Source organism: Crassostrea angulata, chromosome 3, assembly GCF_025612915.1.
Source record: "Crassostrea angulata isolate pt1a10 chromosome 3, ASM2561291v2, whole genome shotgun sequence".
NCBI classification, from domain to species: domain Eukaryota; kingdom Metazoa; phylum Mollusca; class Bivalvia; order Ostreida; family Ostreidae; genus Magallana; species Magallana angulata.
The window spans coordinates 13,787,946-13,807,501 of NC_069113.1; the positions used below are offsets into that span (position 1 = coordinate 13,787,946).

Consider the following 19,556-nt stretch of genomic DNA (forward strand, 5'->3'; position numbering starts at 1 on the left):
AAAGCACTTCTAGATGAAAATGTTCCTAAAAATTAAGTCTGTGTTAAATAAGTTGGAATTCTTTAATACAAGGTTACAGTGAAGTGATATGACTGAGCAATTTTGATTTGCTATATACTGGTAGGTTACATGTTAAGTTTGATACATTTTTGTATGCTATTAAATCTAGGGGAAGTTTCATTCATTCATTGTAAGCCTGAAATTGTTACGAGTATGTTCCAAGGATCTGAGTTTCACTGTATAGTTAACCAACAATTATCCCATTATAAATTTCTTTGTGTATTACTGGTAGGTGTAAATATAGGGTCAATGACAATAATCTTTAGCAAACATTGATCCTTCTGTAGATATATCTCACTTGTACCGCTGTTTTGTGGGTGACAGGATGAGGAGACAGTTGTTTGATCATCTGACAATAAAACTCATTCTGTAGTTCTGGGAACTGTAGACAGGTGTGAAACAAGGCCTGAGCCAGCTCCACGTGGATCTCCAGTCGAGAGGAATCAATCTGGGTGTACATAAAGTCATTGATGTCCTGTCAAAATATTAATAGAATGTTTGTCTCATTGACTCCAAAATGCATCATTCAAAAATAATGTTCAGACCTAAATTTCTTAGAAAAACATATATTCAGACTTAAGTGTTGAAGTGCTGAAGTAGAACATACTGCTTAATTTTCAGTACTGTTTTAATTATCAATGATTAGAAGGGTAAAATGCATCTTAAAACAGTGTTTGGACTTCCAGCTCCCTTCAATATATGCATGGTGTTCGAGATGTTGATGTTCCAGATATTTTAATTAAACTGTATGTGTGTTGTAATGAACTTACCCTTGATAGATCCAGAGCTCTTTCTTGCAGATCTTCCGAGGGAAGTGTTGTGAGAGGTTTCGTTAGAGGTTCTTTGGTGTGGAGCATCATGGGATGCTTCCAGTATAAAGAGTCTAGAAAAGAAAAGAAGGAAGAATACTTAGAAAACATGCCCAATTTACTCACCACTCAAAAAATTTTCCAATTAATTTTTGTTTGAAGTAAAGCATGGATCAGAGCTGACTTACTGGGATCACCATTGGCCTCCATGACCTTTGCAATGAGCTGTTCATACTCTGTCCCAACATTGCCTGTCCCTCCACCTGCAGCCACAGTCAGATGATAGAGCCAGGAATCCTTACAAAACAAGCATCAGAAGTCAAATTGATTTTCACCTCCAAGCCAAAATTAGTCGACACAGTTCTCAAACTTATTATACTTTGGTTTCATCAAAACTTGCTGAATAATAATTTTTGTTGATTTGTTTATAAGTTGATCCAAGAAATCAAATGTCCATTGAAATGCAAAAGCTGATAACATATTGTATTGATATGATCATCATCAACAAATTTAAATATCCTTAAAACTGCAATTTTCATTAAGTCCACAAAAAATGAATGGCCATGAATTTTAATGAAACTACAATAATACAATGTATATCAAAACATTGTCCATCTAATTTTAGTCCCACCTTTTCGTGTTTGCTGGGCAGCCTGAGGTAGGTGGGTCCATGGAATGGTGGCCAGATGGCAATGGTGAACTGACCGAGGACCTCGCCGTCCGCCTCGTCGTCAGAATCGTCGCTACTGTCTACGTCCTCTATCCTTGCATCCCGCAAGTGGATCTGACCGAAAGGGGTCTGGAACAGACACATGAAAACTCAGAGCTACGACCTTTATGACACTAATCTAGTCCTCTTTTTTGAGATATCATGTACATGTGTTAAGATACACAGTCTCTTACCTTGTCCGTTTTGTTTCTATAATACAGGAAATATCTCCCCAGGAGAACACACCAGCACCGTCTTGTTATACCATGCCTCACCTACAAGACAAATACCATTACTCTTTGCACGATTACCGGGTACTACAACAACTAAATCTTTGAATAAAAGCTTAGCCTTCTCACCTTGATCAGCCACCCTCTGAACACTGCTTTAGTGTCAAGCTGGTCCAGGATAAACCCAGTTGCATGTCGCTTCAGGACTTTTTGTAACACTACAAACACAAATGGATAGTTCATAGCTTAATTCAATTCCATATGAAATCAGTTAAACAACACAAGGCAATCTCACTAAATAGAACTAAATGCTTACTTTTTATCCATTTTTCTGTGTCAGCTAAAGAATCTGCATTGAAGTAGTATGTCTTCTTGGAATTGCTGACCTGCAGATAAAGATGAGAGACTGAAAAATACTAGTGACACTGCACGATTTAGAGGAAGAGGACTTTTTCAGTCCTTCATTAACCTGTATGGTATGTTGTTTACCTGGAAAGTAGTTTCTCCTTTTGTATTGTCTATCCTAGTCTGGTCATCCAAAGAAATTGTTCCCTGAGGTTTGCGTAATACATCATGCTGCAAAATTTACAAAAAGATCTTAATGATACACATTTTATATCCATTATCTTTTCTAATAAAACAATAATAATATGACTTTCCTGCTTTTAAGTAAGGTAACTGCATTGTAGATTCCTTTGCTAACCTGTGATTTGTAGTAGAATAGTTCACCATTTCTAAGAACAAACCACCTTCTCTTCCACATCTTGACTTTTCCACCTAGTTTTGATAGGTAGCCAAACTTTTCTAAAGTGTCCTACAGAAGAATATAACAATACACTTCCATATCCAACTTCTTTCACATAATTGCCATAATAAAGAGAATTCAAACCTTTTCTTGATATGCTCTTCTTAATTAATTAGATAGATATTATAATATAAGTGATCTCCTTTGATCAATTACCAGTTTATGGTTATCTGTGGCATAACGGAGCAACTTCTTCTCTGGTTCCAAACTCTCCAGATCACTTTTGTCTGATGTTTCATCTGGAGGGTCAGCATAATCACAGGAAACCTCTGAGGATACTGAGGGACAGGACACACCTGTTGACAGGTGACAATATTTATTTAAGTTGTAATTTAAACACATTTGTTTTCCTAATGAGTTATATTTTTAATTTTTACATAAATATTTACTATATTCAAGATAAACACTAGGGTAAGTTCTTGTATCATATTGCAGTATAATATAATTCTTTTTGTATTTCCATTTGTTGTGAATACTTCTTGCATCTGACTTTTTTCTCAGAAACATTTAGGTATATTGATTACAGTTCCAATATGTAGCAAACACATTTACCTCTCTTGATGGCCCCTGAGCTGCTTTGCTGTAGTTTCTTGGAGTCGGATAGTTTCAGTGTGGAAGGCTGGGATTCTGAGTTCCTGAGATCTGATTGGTCAGTAATACCTCCATCCTCGTTGTCTGATGACTCAGAATCATCGTCAGTAAATGGGGTACTACGGATTTGTGCTGCCTTCTACATAATCAGAAGATGAGTTGATATGAAACGATCTTTTAGTTGGTGAAATGACTAAAATTCATAAACCTTTACATTTTTAAAATATTTTAAAGGGTACACATACTCGAGACTAACTTAACATATAAATCATAATTCAAACATTTTGTAAATAAAAGACGACTTTGAAATCAATTTGCATGACAGGTGCTTCCAGTGGAATATTTGTTTAATGTATATGAATTTCATTCCTGGATTTCATGTACATGCATTTATATACACAAGTTATCTTTCTTGGTGAGTCAAAATAATTTTTTTAGAGCAATCTTTGACTGCCTATTATCAACATGCCCTATAAATTAAATCATTCCATAGTGTTCCTGATCACTTTATGATGCAATAAGAAACAAATTCTTTGTTATGAAAGCTAGATCAACCCCAAAATGCCTTGACTTAGAGAATGACTATTGATTTAAACCAGTGTCCTTCAATCAGCTGAAATTTTCCCAATGATTTATTGGTTGGCTATAAATTAATGGTGTGAAAAGTTCAAGTGTGCAGTAATAATTTATGACCTCAACAAAACATAAACTTACTCCTTTTAACGTTGCATACACTGGGACATCTAGCTCCTTGTAAAGCTTGGCAACTTCAGAGAATTCTGCTGCATCTAGAGAATAGATGATTTATTTAATGTCTTGGTTTTCAAATCACTTGTATAATTGATGTTTATTTTTAGATTTTGTTGTAAATTTAGCAATATGAAGTATATTTTTTCTTTCTATATGTACCTGTACCATCTGAAGATTTTAATTTTCTTGGCACTGTGTGTGCTCTTCTGTCCTGTTAACAGAAAAAAAACCCATAAATCAGGTGTAAAGTCTCACCACTACAAAGAATACTTATATGAAAAGCTATTACAAATGTTCTAATTAAGTTGAGTTCCCAGAATAGTGTCCACTCACCCAATTTTCTGCTCTTGTAGTTTTCATGGCTCCATTTCTGGTTGGGCTTATTATGGATGGCCTTAACACTGGAAGAGGTTGGTGTTCCTGAGAAAGATTTGACATGTGTCCACTGCTGTACAAGATCTCGGGCTTGCTGCGGTCCTTGGATCGTACTCGAGGTAGGGTGGCTATGGCACTAACAGCATTCGGACTACTTTTGTAGGCGCTGTGCTGAGGGCTTTTTTTAACTTGAGGTAATCCTGGGGAGATCTTTGTTGTCCTACTACTTTTACAGACCTCTGCATACTCCGGTTCTACGGTTACTGATATTATTTCTTCTTCAATTTCCACCCCGTTTTTATCTACTTCTAATGATATGATATCTTCTGAGATTTTTAGTTTAGCATGACTTATTAGTTCCTCACTACCATTACTGGAACTAATTAGAGAATCCATCAAACGAGAATCATGGAACACCTTTCTCTCTATTTTGATTTGGGGTGGGGCAGTTTTCTTCGGTTCATATGTACTCTCATGATTCTGGTCCACTTCCTGGTATATGGGTACGTTTTCAATATCCACCATACTGTCATCACTGTCCGAGACATTGGCCGTGATTTCTTGTACACCGTCGTCAGAGGGTGGAGTAATGCTAAATGTATCATTGTTATTGTCATCATCAGATATGTCTTCCATCTTCAGAGTTTCCACTAAGGACTTTGAGGGTCTCTTTGGAATCTCCGGAGGTTCATCTGATGCCATGGACGCTGACCTTGAACTGGACATTGACATTGAGTCTGACTCGGCATAGTCTGCTGCTTCCTGATCCTGCTCAGCTGTTGTGGGAGGCAATGACAGACTTTGGGCTCTGAGGACTTTTTTGACTGACTCGGTCCATGAGGAATCTGAATGTCTCCGGATAGGACTGACCTCTGACACTGGACGGGAATATGGCCTTGAACTTGACTCTGACACAGGTCGCGAGCCAAGGAGATGAGAAATGCTGGCAAATTCAGAAGGAGGCTGAGACTCTGGTGATACACAAGAAGATTCTGCCTCTGAGGTATGGCCAGCATACATTTCCTGTAAAACACAATAGAATTTTTCAAAAACCCATTAACAGAGAAAAGATGTTGAGGCAATCAGCTACAACATGCATTTATTACCTGTACCAAACCGAATGGCACCAAAAGAGTAAAAATTATATTGATGCCCTTGATAACAGTCATCGACAAATCATTTACAGGCAATTAATGTATTCCACCTACATGATGTGATAAAGTTTCTGACCTGTTGGCTTAGTCGGAAGATTTCCTTGGATGCCAGAGCAGGAAGTGCCTGCAGCCTCTCTCTGAGAATATCAACTTGTTCCTGTAGAAGTTCATTCTCATGCACCAGTTCTTTGTTCTGACTGTCCATCTGTAGAAAATAAGGAATGTTACTAAACTGATGAAAAATTCCTTTCTGTAACAATTTTCCATATATCAAACCTTCAAAATTGTTAAAAGAATAGTTATCTATGATGACAAAGCAAGGATATACATTGGTACAGAAAACGGTATTCATTATCCTTCAACAACTCTTTCACAATAATTTGATTAAGAAGCCAAATTGTTCTTTTTTCTGGTGATGTGACTAAGAGAAAAACGGTTTGACAATATCAGAAAAAAATATTAATGCATCAAGAACATACAAAAATGATCCAGCCATTACACAAAGATTATTGAATGAACACAGGAAAACTGGTGATTTATAGCAAATTATATAGATTTTTTTGAAATCATAATTATCACACTGGGCTCATTAACTTGTTTCTATTGGACATTTCAGTTAGCACTAATTGGCTGTCATAAAAAAACACACCTTGCAGTGTTATCACAAAGAGCATTAACTGTAGATCTATTCTGTCCTCTGCAGGAAACCAAGATCAAATACTTTGACAACTGACAAAAACTTTATACTAAAAACAGGTGATGAAAATTGTCCAAAGAAACTAGCTCAGCAACACAGCATCATCAAGCCATGAAGTGTTCCACTGAGGGAATGTACTGATACTACAGCCGATAGCATCAATAGTTTTGTGTGTAGGCTTGTTTACCTGTTGTATCTTAGAGGTCACCCAGTCCTTGATCCTGCCAGCTTTTTCCTCCACAGCCCGAGCATCTTGTTGTCTTTGTAAAATCTAGAACGAAAGGTTTATTGATTAAAAAATACAATGAAAATAGACCAAGCCGTAAGTGTAATACTTTCAAAAGTTCTTAATTTGGGGGTCGCCCACATGCAAAGAACTCAAATGTAAGAAAAGGCTTCTCCTTGCATTCTTAATGGATCTTTATAGGCTTTTTAGAAAGAGTTCTTCTTTCTTTGATTACCCATTGTAAACAATTACTGCTCAATGTGCGAAAATGTGTCAAAGTCCTACGGGGCTAAAATTGTCACCATATTGCTATCTGCGATACTCAAACTCAAGTACGTGAAATTTAAGTTCTACAGACAATTATCTGCCAGATAATTCTATTTGCATATTCATAATCATTTAGAATTAGTAATTCTTTAGAAATCAAATATCTATTTCCTGAAAAAGGAGCCCTATAGAGAATCACCATGTACTGATTACAGAGGTAGTATTTTTGGCTTCCCAGTTCTAAAGGTGTTGAATGTGCATAGAGTTACATTTATTGCTGGTGAAAGTCTGTGTTATATCCATGAAAGTTTCATACTTTGGTGCATCAATTATTCAGAACCTGAACAATAATGCTTTGTTTAAATTTTAGTAGCTCCCACCAATTAAATAGCTGGTGTACACTCCTTCTTTCCACCTCCCAGGATAATACTGAATCTGATGTAATCAAAATTGCCAATACTCAACATAAACTTTTACCACATTAAGTGTTCAAAGGCATACTTTTGACATTAACTTCGTATAAAGCTGGTTTACACCTCTATGACCTTGACCTGAATTGCTGTAACTTATGAGTCCCTTCAGGTAGTGCACCTGACTGTTGAGCAAACATCTCATCATTACCTTTCCTTCACAACAAGTACACTACACATGAACATGGTTCATGTACAGATTTAACTTCGTAATATTTAAAAATAAAAATCTTTTTTTTCATGACTTACATATTCTTCTATTTAGACCGATTCTTGAAAACCATGTAACTGTTTGTACAATACACAATCCTCCCTCCATCCACCCCCCCCCCCCTTCACCCCCCCCCCCCCCCCCCCCAAAAAAAAGAAACCAAACAAATACCTGGTAAAAACAAACACAATCATCACCTATTTTGTCCTATTTTTAGAAACCATTATAGTTTGAACATGTAAAAAAATTTCCCATGAAGGCATTTATATTCAATCGTAATAATACAACCATTAACACACTGTTATGACTATGTACCATTGATTTACATGGACTATTGACTAAAATTTACCAATGACTTGCATGTACAAATGACTAACAAGAACCTGACTCTCATGTATCAATGGTTTGATCTACTAATACTTACATGTACAATCGACTTACATGCACCAATGACTTACATGTACAATTGACTTACATGTACCAATGACTTACCTGTACCATTGACTTACATGTACAATTGACTTACATGTACCAATGACTTACCTGTACCATTGACTTACATGTACCATTGACTTACATGTACCAATGACTTACCTGTACCATTGACTTACATGTACCAATGACTTACCTGTACCATTGACTTACATGTACAATTGACTTACATGTACCATTGACCTACCTGTACCAATGACTTACATGTACCAATGACTTACATGTACCATTGACTTACATGTACCAATGACTTACCTGTACAATTGACTTACATGTACCAATGACTTACCTGTACAATTGACTTACATGTACAATTGACTTACATGTACAATTGACTTACATGTACCAATGACTTGCACATACCAATGAGTTAAATAAACATGTACTAATGACTTTTATGTACATATGACTAACATGTACCAATGACTATTATAACATGTAGTGATGACTTACATGTATAGAGGACTTCCAAGTACCAATGTCTAACATGTTTAATAACTTATATGTATCATGTGACATACATGTACAGATGACTTAGAATAACTATGACTTACTGATGCTAATGACTTGCAAGTATGATGACTTTCATGTACTGAAGACTTACATGTACCATTGACTTACAAGTATCAATGACTCACAAGTATGATGACTTTCATGTACCAATGACTTACATGTGCTAATGACTTACATGTACTGATGACTTATATGTACCACTGATTTAGATTAACTATCAACTTACATTACATGTAACATCAACTTATGTGTACCATTGATGGAAATGTACCATTGACTTACATGTAACATAACTTGTATGACAATAATGTACCATTGACTTATATGTACTGTTAAAAAAAATTTTACTTACGTGCTCTTTCTGCTGGTCGTCCAGCTGTCTCTGCAGTGACCGGATGGTGGTGGCCTGGGCCTGACACTTCCTTTCTAACTCCTCCACCACTGTGTCTCGGTTCTCTGCAAGCTCTGGCTGCCAGTTTATAGCTGCTAGCTGCTGCTCCATCGCATGAAGCTGTAACACACACAGAAAATTAGCACAGCTATAGGTTTCTCTGAATCAAATATAAAGACTCTTTAATGCCCAAATATTTTTTCCTATCCTGAATAACTTAGGTTCATGATATAAAAAAATCCAAAACTTTAAAATGTATTCTTGAAAGTGTGTTCAAGTTTTTGTTTGTGTTTAGTTGAAGTATATCATGAAATTCAAGCGCTATGAATTTCAAGATTATATGAACTTTATAATGTACAATGTATATTTAATTGAGAAATGATTTTTTTATAGATATGTGAAAAATTCAATATTTTTATCAAAATAGCGTACATTTGACATTGGGACATCGCTATGTTTGTTGTAATGAGGAGTGGTGTCTCGTTATATACTGACCAACCAAATGTTTGATAAAATGCCACATACACAAATAAGATTCTTAACATATGATTGTAGATAGGTGTTTCTATATGCATATTCAATGTATTATGAAAAAGATACTTGTGATCAACATTCAATCAATTTAAAACTTCTCCAGTTTTAAGAGTATCTTAACTCGAAGATAAAATCATATTGAATGTATCAGTATTCCCTTCAGAGGATTTCCCCAAGAAAACAAAGTCAGGTCAAGAACAAGGAAAATTTTCATACACTCAAGCTGTACTGCATACAACAGGGCAATAAATTACTTCCATTAAAGTTCCTATTCCTTGACATATAAGATGTCTGCTAATGTACACTGAACTTAGATTCCATTAATAGTAAGGGTGAAGTGAGACATCCATTTATATCATAGAAAAGCAGGTACATGTACTGTATGTACGAACATCCTTAATACATCTAATGTAAAAAATGTCTCATGTGCTTTGTAATTGATAATATTACCTTCAACACTAGTAAGGTTGTATCTTAAGTTTACAATATACTACAGTTGGTATCTATCGTAAAAACTTCTTAGGTGTTCCATTACTGACAATGTTACCTTTCAACACTAACAAAGTCATCCTTTTAGTTTACAATATACATTGGACCTGGCATGTGTGCTATTTAATTACTAGATCTCATTGTCAATTCAAACTACATTAATAGCCAGATCTTATCTTTCTACTAATTAAGGAATGTCCACTTTGATCATTCTCTGAAAACTGATGACATAAATTTGAAAATAGTCATTACCAGGTAATAAAGAGAATTGATCAACAATATACTTGATAAGTGATAAGTATGCTTATTTACAATATACTTGCATACATCCAAATCAACTTTAACCAAATTACCCCTCAGATGTTTCTGAATTTTTAACTATCATTGCCTTACACGGGGAAAAAACCTTTCATTAGAACTCTAGAAATGAAATAAAAAATTGAAAATTCATTATGAATTATTAAGTGACAAAAATTACCTTCTGAATTCTAGCAATGTAAGCCTCTTGCGCATTATTACAGAACATGTTGTACAGTAGACTTGAAATCCTAATTAACGAAGTTGAATTAATAAGCCCCCTGCTCCCTTAATGTGGCTGTAATATAATCACACTACCACTGCACAGGGAGAATGCAAATAAATGCACACACACACATTTTTTATGTGTCTCTCTCGGTTCATTTGACTTGGGAATATAATAGCCCTATATATATGAAATATAAACATTATGACATAGGCTGTCGAGATATTGGAGATCTCAATCGAGATACCTATGCCACATTAACCACATTTTTCTGGACTTTTATAAACCCTTACAAAGATATGCACCAGCTTACGTGGTTTTTCTTTTAATTTGTGACCCCTAGAACATTGCTATTATTCTTCATTTTTAACACCTCTATGGAACAGAGTCTAGTGTAAAGTCCTTCACTATTCCATTTTTTCCTTATAGCTGACAGTACAGGGACAATGTGATACAAGAAATGTAATGTGACCAGGTAATAAATAGGTAAAAAAAAATCCGAGTCAGACAGATCTAAATACAGCTCGCATATCAAGATATGTGTTCTATATACAGATTTATATACATGTATTTAGTGTTGAAGCCTTCCAAAAAAAAATCCCTTTTATGCAAATTCTGAGTGCTGGCTTTCAGTAAATGGATAAATAGAAATGGCGAATAATGTTTTCTACATAACAGTGTTAATGGCCGGATTATTGTGGTGGTAAAACCATTTTCAGGGAGTACTGAAAAGTGACAAATGAGATCTAACTCTACTAGCTTCCTATTACAGCCAGTTATAATTGTGCTCAACATCTGGGGATGGAAGTGTACACCATTTTAAAGAGTTGTTTTTTTTTTGGAAGAATTTTTTTATATAAATGATTGAGTATAATCTTTGTGGGGTTTTTTCATATATACACTATTTCATGTATCTTTAGGTTCAACAAACCTACAAAGTGAAAAAGGAAATTTTTAGACACTAGAATTTTTGTTCATAAGACATGAATATCCCTACCTAATTTTAATTTTTGCAACATGAAAAAATGCATATCAGTACTCTGTATCTTTGCACCATGCTGAGTTAGTGGTAAAATATGATGAATAAAGGACATTTTTATCAGTAAATGATCCTGAGAAAATATCTTTTACAGCTGTCCAACTACAAAACAGAAATAAGTGATGTCAAGGTCAATTGAAAGGTCAAGGACAGAAAACGATGATACAATTTAACTGTTATCAACAATACATATCTTTCTATGAAGTTTGATGAAAGTACATTGCATTTCTGATGAGAGTTAAGTGCAGTGTGTGATGAATGGACAGAAGAAAATCAGAGAACCACTACAGATTTCAAAAAAACTACATGTAAAGATTGAGTGTTATATAATTAGTTATTGAATCTTAAATTTCTTTAAGAGACATAACATTCCAAAATTCCTTTGGGAAAATTTCAAACCAAATGTTATGCTTTAATTAAAATGTTGCCATTCCACAGGCAAACACTAAATAATTTATATACAATATACCTTGAGCCTTAGTTCAGGTATGCTACTAAAAATACTGGTATATTTTCAAAGGTTAAAGGGTAAACTAAGGATAACCAATATTGTAGGTTAACTACCAGTGAAGTCAAAATTCCCTTTTCTTTCACATTTTGCAGGAGGCTCTCCGTAAAAGATAATACAGATTTATTCAGTGCCATGTCCAATACACAAGCCCAGTAAATAAAAATCTGGATGCCTCTTTTGAAATAGAAGCTTCATTGGAAATAAGATAATAAAGTCCCCTGATAAGAATAAAATTGTCACATGAGAAGAAACGGATGAAAATAAGCCAATCAATGGAGGCGAGATATTGGGCACCTCCACTGATCCGCCCAATCAATTTTTCTGACCGGGTTTTTAGTATTCTACAGATGTGTGATGATTACAGGGTTCTGTGTGATACAAATGTAAATCAGCAATAATCAGATCAATGGGACTCAGTGCTACATATAAGTCAACGGTTCCTAGATTGATCAGTGATAGTCCTTGGTGTCATACTAGCCTTCAGCTAATATCCAGCGCTTTCATCAAAAACCATCAGAATCTAGAGGCACTCTGACAGTTTTTGAATAAATTACACATCATCTGATATTTTACTTGTCAAGTATCATTAATTTTTTTCAGGAAAAGTGCTTTTTTATTCTAATGGTGTCAATATTTGCAACAGGGGTATTGGCATCAGAGCTAAAGCTGGGTTAATATAACTAGTTGTCTCCTTTTTTATAAGGATCCAGTACATTAAGTTTTTGATGAGGTGATAATGAAACAATACTTTTATTTTGAATAAGTACATAAATATGTTTTTTGTTTAATTACTTTAGGTAAACTCTAAAAACTGCCAGATAAAAACTGATGTTACACAGAACATGTGTGAAACACCTGAAAAAACTCGACACACTTTGAATATTTGAAATAGTTTAGTTTCCATGGAAGCCATCAGCAAAGCCTATGGTCACATTTTTACTGTGTATGTATATGCAATGCCTTTCACTTTCTCTGCCAGAAAAGAAAAACCTTCTAAGACGTGTGCATTAGGAGACCACACAGGTATTTGATATTGCTGGGAAAAAAGTGCAATTTCTTTGGAAGTGCTAATGAGGCATCAATCTATTTCTCTTACAATCCCATGGTATGACAGTGAAATGGATTGACTTCTGGAAGATCCACTGGGTTACGGAGATAATCTAAGCCATTATGATTGTCTAACCCTCTTGAATTTCACGTATATTGATGTAAACAGTGAAAATTGTTGGAATTCCAAAATGCGTACCTTTAGTTCTGCCGAGTCAGCGCGACTCTCTGCTTCCCTTTTCTTCGTCTCTAGCTCTTTCATCTAAAACCAAAATAGAGAGAAATAAATCATATCCACTTAAAATCAATATCATTTATTTCTGTCATAAAATTTCTATATTCCCATAAGTTTTTTAAACAGATGAGAGATCTTCACTCTGAAAACAGATAGATTAAAAGAAAAGAGAGAGAGAGTTACAGATTGAATTAAAACCAATTCAGTCCCACCCCACCGCTCCTTTAGTCTGAACAGTATCTGCAATGTGAAACAGGCAAATGGTTGGATTGAATACTACACGTACAAATATCCAAGCAATGTGGAAAGAATGTCTATTGTCAATCAACATGACAAAAGTCATCATTTGATAAACTCAAATTCTTTTTTGACTGTAGGTTTACATATTTGAATATATTTTATTTCTGTCTGATGATGTTTAGAAAATATGCCTTTTTTTACTTTGTGCCTCCAAATAAAATTTTAAATCAGGTACATACAGTTCATTTAATAAATGGAGTCATTATTAATGAAATCATCATTAATCTTCTCCGAGAGCAAAGTTCCTGTAGACACCTGATGCCACCTGTTGCATTCAAACTCAACATTATCACGGCGTGTACCAACTAGCATCATCAGGAGAGTTTTTAAAAAGAATTACCCACTTGCCTTAAACAATGCACTTCTGTTAGAAATTAGTTTTAAAAAGATTAAGCCCAGACTTTTTTTGTCAGACATCAGAATTAGGGTGATTATCGCAAAGTTCTCAGAGGACAGTTCATTTCACAAGTTGTTGTTTCCAGCTCTATTGAATTTGTCTGTTCCGTAATACTTTAATTAGGAGGCTTCAGGTTTGTTTAAAGAAGACTTGTTTTAAGAAGAGGAATTAGAACTTGGTGCTATTTCTAGCACATCAGTATTCGACAACAACAAAAACGGTATTAAAAAAGAATGTACTGTAATTCATTAATCAAAGGATGAACGTTTGAATAAAGATTCACAAGAATGGATAAAAGTTTCACCAAGGTTACATTCGATCCAAATTAGGGACACAGAGTATTTTTTTTTTAGTGCAATAACCACTGAAAAATCTTCAACAAGAAAAATGCTAACTTGTTTCTCACACTCAAAACCCTAATACCCTGAATAAAAAATATATCGTTCAAATGAAGCATACCAAAATACAATCCTATTATATGCTTGTTGAATACCATTAGCTGAAAAATGCAATAGTTTGGTAGATTCTGTTGCAGCAAGAAATAAGTTTCTGCAATCATTTCAAGGCTTGTATTGGCCATCTGTGTCATATCATAAACAACTGACAATACTAAATCTTCATACCCAATAACATAACCAATCTCAAAATCTTCTCGCTCCAAGCAACAGTTACTTGCTAAAATACGTCTACACAATATTGTCATGCAAGTCTCATAATCATAATAAGAAAAAGAATGTACCTATACACACAAATGTGTATATAATCAGGTTACATAAAATTTACCAACAAGTATGGTACAGTATGTCATCGAGACCTCATTTTCATCATCCTAATAATTTCCTACCCCCAGAGGACACTTATCATCAAAGACACATTTTCACAAAAGGATCACGCAATTACAATAATTAGCATTCAATACACCATAGTCATCAAGAATAATTAGAACAGAATTCTGTCCTTCGGACTTCACAAGTAACATACCAGTACATAGTGGCCCCAAGGAATTCTGGGTGCCCGAGCCATCATTTGGTGTCGAAATTACTAAGGTTACCGAAATCGAAATGGCTGCAGCATCCCGAGGCAGACCAACCTTTCCGAGTGCTGCTCCAAGACAGGCAGGCTTTGTGCTGCTCTCTCTTTCTCTATCTGGCTGAGGGCCAGTCACCACAGCATACAAAATCTTCTATCAGAGCCTTCCTCAGCATTGTTTACTTTTTTTGCCCCAGTAGACAATAATGAATTTGTTTTTTGTTATTGCTCAGTCATGATACATCATGTTTTGTGTACATGATGTAGCTTTTCCCATGACCGATATGTAAAAAAGATTGTCCTGATATCTAGTCGACTAGATAAAACTTACTACATCAATATTTTCTTTTTGATTTTTATGAATTGCTTATTGATAGAAATACACAGGATTGCTTATTTTGCAGCTATAAATTTCATTTCATTTATCTTTGATCTTTGCAATAGAACTAAGCAATTCCAAGTCAATACATACACATACAAGTATGAAATGGCCTGTAAAGCCCTTTTATAATTTTAAAAGGAATTTTTAGCATAAACTAAAAACATCTTCCTGCAATGTAAGAGCCAATGTATGAACATTCTATGCACACATCAAACACCCTGACAAGCTGGAGGATACATAATTGGGGGTGACAGTTGTTTGTACTTCCTCCCTTTTATTGTTATTGGTCTTGTAACAAATGACTATTAATGCACACCCAAAACAAGATACAACAAATAGATAATGTCAACTTTGTCATAAAATACCCCTACTATTGTCACAGATCAAATAACTATTCAACCTAATAATGTTGTGCTCCCTCTCCCTCTCTCTCTCTCTCTCTCTCTCCCTCTCTCTCTCTACCTTAGTAGATCATTCTCTCCATACAAATTTGTATCTCCATGCCAATAGATATATATCAAACTTGATTTGATTTCCCCAATAAAGTAAGATAACAGAAATGTATTGTATCTGGATTGGAGTTTTATCACTTGATGTATTAGTTCACAGATTGTTTTTATTTTAATCTTTCACTCGTGGGAAAATTTGGAAAAATTTCTTACGAAATGTTATCTTATTTTGTTAAGATTCCTGCTGAGTCCAATCTGTGGAGTAAATTTTCTCATCATTTTAGCAGATGAAAGACACAGATCTACAAACTGAAATCATATACAACAACATCCCAGTGTCAGGCCTTTATATCGGCTCCCATCAACATGATTTATGGGGAATTTTTCTTCATTATCTACCCCTGTGATGATCATAATTAGAAATATAAACAGTTAGCACATCACCAGACAAAACCACTACAAAAAATCAATCTTTGAGTTTGACAGACACAGATGATAGAAACAAAAGATGAAAGGCCTGAAAAATATTCCACAATATCAACTCGGAAGGTCTGCTATGAAACTAATAAAGAAATATTGATAGAAATATTAAAGGATATCTCCCATTATCAAGCCGCAGGCTAGGAAAGAATGCCCGGCAGCTACTAAAGGTCAGCTTAACCTTTTTGCACTGAGTCATGAAATAAAAGGAAATATGTTGATTGAAATTCTTCCATGAGTAAACATGATCAAAGTGATTAATCCCTTCAGCAGATATCAGAGTACAACCTTCTTTAGCATTGTCATTACATTTCCAGTTTCTATGCATTCTATGCATGTAAAGAGAAAAAGCCCCTGTCTAGTTCAATTCATAAGGCACTGCTATGACAACAGTAAGATTGTGGAGTTATGGTTTTCAAAATACTCCATTATGCCATATGGCCAGAGAAAATAACCAAGGATCCCAGGGGAGTTATCCATACTGCTAATCAGCAAAACAATGAGAGAGAGAGAGAGAGAGAGAGAGATTTTCAGCAAAATTCCTATACATGAACCAAAATATTGTATTTATTTTATCAAAAATAATAGTACATGTATAATCACAATTAATCATACATGCATACTGGTACTTAATTTTTTTAAATGCTTTATTCAATAGTTTAAATCAAGAATTTTAATGCATGATGCAGAAGTCAAAATCAACTTTTCATAATGATAATGAATCTCTGACTTGTGGCCAAATTATGTACCTATTTATCCTATTGTATCAGGTTGAAAATTCTCTTCCAATAAATAAAACCTGTACAGTTTCTGTCAGTGTGGCCTACCTTTTCTCCAAGTGTCTCCCTGATCCGTACCACCTGGGATTTGAACTGTTGTAGTGAGGCCTCCAAGGACAGGCACCGCTCCCTCCAGTCCACCCCCTCCACTGCTGAGGGTGGGGCCCCTTTATCTGGCTTGTCCTGTGACATGGTGCCCCTACACTCTCAGCTTCTGCTAGAATTCCCCTTCCCACACAGCCTCCTTTGATCCATAACTCCAGGGAAGCTGCAGAATTTTTTTCTTCACAGTATATATACAAAGTCAAATATTCCAGCCAAAACTCTTACACAATATGCCAGAATCTCGCTGGCAGTGATGCTTATATTGAATATAATCCAAAAAAACTTCTTTGAAAAATTACCATACTCTGATGCATTAACTACTGGCTGTTCACATCTTTAAGTATAGATAGTCCCCTTTGGGAAATAAATACATGCATTGAAAAATAATGATTGACGAATCTCCCTCACTGATCTTTCTTGACTGTGTTATCACAGGAACTATCAAACTGTCTTATTGATACACCAAAATAGTCATCTGCAATAGATCACCACTTCTTGTATAAGGCAAAATCAATGTCCGCTGGTCTGTACACCAGCCCAAGCCTATTAATTCCACTTCTTACACATACCATACACATGTCTAGATTTCATATAATTCATCAATACACAGGAATCCCTTGGTGTTTTCTGTTTAGGGGGGGCACTGACCGAAACTCATCATAAAAACCCAGTCATAATCCAAGCTCTCCAGCTCTCCCTCAAAACAACTACAAAACCGATGTCATATTTCTGTTCTTCTCTTATCTTAGTAATCTTTTCTGCTTTCTATTTTCATCTTGAGAACTTCTTACCATCAGTTAAGTGGTAGGTATTATAATCCAAAGGTACAACCCCGAGCTGTTACTGAGAAATGATGAACCAGCACTTGCTGTGTAATTAATATCTGAAGACCATGTGGCTCATGTATTTTTGATATCTTGGCCTAAATGTTATGAACCCCAGCATTAAATCTATGGGGTGCTGAAAGTCTGAGCCCTAATCAGCTGTTAGTATGGGTCAGTATTGATCACAGCTTTTTTGATTTAGCCAATTTGGTATTGTTTCTTTCTCTACCAGCTTCCAAAGCAAATTCTGATATTATGTAACAATATTGTTTCAGGGGGAATCAAATTACTGGTATTGTTACATGCAAATAATATTAATTTTTTATTTGCAGCATACTTGGTCCACAAATATATTGATTCTTGTGATATATCTAACTTATATATAATTTATTTAGTTCCTTTATAGAACCATTTAAACTTTTTTTTTCATTGAAAAAAAAAATATCTGAATTCCAAAACGATTTTCAAAGAAAATCTCCAATCTCCTAAACAAATGGACAAATATAGTATTTTCAACTGTATTGGTAAAGCACTGGTGCCAAAGTGATGCCTAAACCAAAGGGGGGAAATAAAAGAATCATAAAAGTCAAGTCTGGCACATTCATTAGGATGGCCATGATGATAAACTGTCCAAGAACTATCTAATTAATGCTTTTTAAATCAGAAGAGGGACAGCATATCACAGTGTGCGAGTTACCTCACAATCCTAATGTGAGCTATCTCAGGATCTCCAATCAAGTGATGAGCCCACAGCCTTCAGTCGATTTCTAACAGCAAGCCATTCAACCATATAATATCATCATTAAGTTGGAGAAGCAGTTCCAAGCCTTCACAGGCAAAGATATCAAACAAACAATTAGCTGGCCATCTCTAGAACACTGGAGCCGGAGAGAAACCTTGCACAGACAATAAGAAGACTTCATAGAGCTCACCACAATACAGCAATTAAACAGCCAGGTCATCTAAGAACTGCTCAAGCTGCAGTTTGCAGTAATGGTATTAGTGCCTGAACCCTAATCATATAAAACACTGAAAGTAATTCATCACAATCAAGATTCACATCCGATATCAAACATTTCAGCAATGTTCAAAAACAAACTGCAAAACATGATAGTGTATTATTGTTATTAAATTCCCTGTTCACTGAGATTAACTGGCAAGGCCAAAAGTTGAAGTCTTACCCTATGCTGGCCTGGTCTTCATCTGTCTTTGGGTTGTTACACTATAGTATCTGAAACTAAAAAAAAACTTGGTATTGAAGTTCTACATTACTAAACATCGCACTACTATTATTTAAATAACAAACTACTTGTACCTGTTTGTTATCTTAATCATATAAATGAATATTCTAATACAAAAGTTTCCTGGTATAATAAAACTTTCAAATTTAGTCTAGGATATGAGCCAAAGAATAAACTTGAGGAGGAATTTTAAAAATCTAAGATAATCTTTAAACCTGCTATTGTCATATTTCCATTATATTCCTGAGAGTTACAGGCAGGTCAATCTTTTCAGTGACACTTTAAATCATCTCAATGTTTTTGCTACATAAAGGCCGAAAGGATGCATTACGGTTGGTCACTTTCACCGAGAGGAATTAGTCGACAAAAGAGAAGATTCGTGTCAATCCTCCAGACCATCGTAAAAACTGTTATTAAAATTATCATGCCATAGAAAGCTTTG

The 19,556-nt window shown here is 35.1% G+C and overlaps 1 protein-coding gene across 5 annotated transcripts in view; it reads right to left on the reverse strand.

Moving 5' to 3' along the window:
- Positions 1 to 19,556, reverse strand: part of LOC128176064 (pleckstrin homology domain-containing family H member 1-like) — a 30,800-nt gene that overhangs the window by 7,784 nt on the left and 3,460 nt on the right. The window contains exons 2-21 of one of the 5 annotated variants that reach the window (XM_052842109.1): positions 19,055 to 19,110; positions 16,993 to 17,212; positions 13,093 to 13,155; positions 8,712 to 8,870; positions 6,368 to 6,451; positions 5,560 to 5,688; positions 4,288 to 5,352; positions 4,114 to 4,165; positions 3,919 to 3,992; positions 3,166 to 3,343; positions 2,770 to 2,909; positions 2,512 to 2,622; positions 2,298 to 2,384; positions 2,125 to 2,194; positions 1,938 to 2,026; positions 1,773 to 1,853; positions 1,501 to 1,668; positions 1,058 to 1,166; positions 831 to 943; positions 365 to 535 (exon numbers count right to left, since the gene is read on the reverse strand). In XM_052842109.1, coding sequence (XP_052698069.1) covers positions 365 to 535; positions 831 to 943; positions 1,058 to 1,166; positions 1,501 to 1,668; positions 1,773 to 1,853; positions 1,938 to 2,026; positions 2,125 to 2,194; positions 2,298 to 2,384; positions 2,512 to 2,622; positions 2,770 to 2,909; positions 3,166 to 3,343; positions 3,919 to 3,992; positions 4,114 to 4,165; positions 4,288 to 5,352; positions 5,560 to 5,688; positions 6,368 to 6,451; positions 8,712 to 8,870; positions 13,093 to 13,155; positions 16,993 to 17,136 — 3,087 coding nt within the window. In that variant the 5' untranslated portion in view covers positions 17,137 to 17,212; positions 19,055 to 19,110. Of the gene's footprint in view, positions 1 to 358; positions 536 to 830; positions 944 to 1,057; positions 1,167 to 1,500; positions 1,669 to 1,772; positions 1,854 to 1,937; positions 2,027 to 2,124; positions 2,195 to 2,297; positions 2,385 to 2,511; positions 2,623 to 2,769; positions 2,910 to 3,165; positions 3,344 to 3,918; positions 3,993 to 4,113; positions 4,166 to 4,287; positions 5,353 to 5,559; positions 5,689 to 6,367; positions 6,452 to 8,711; positions 8,871 to 10,251; positions 10,535 to 13,092; positions 13,156 to 13,311; positions 14,766 to 14,806; positions 15,617 to 16,992; positions 17,213 to 19,054; positions 19,111 to 19,556 lie in introns of those variants that run through there. The other 4 variants (XM_052842108.1, XM_052842110.1, XM_052842111.1 and 1 more) reach the window with 4 other exon arrangements.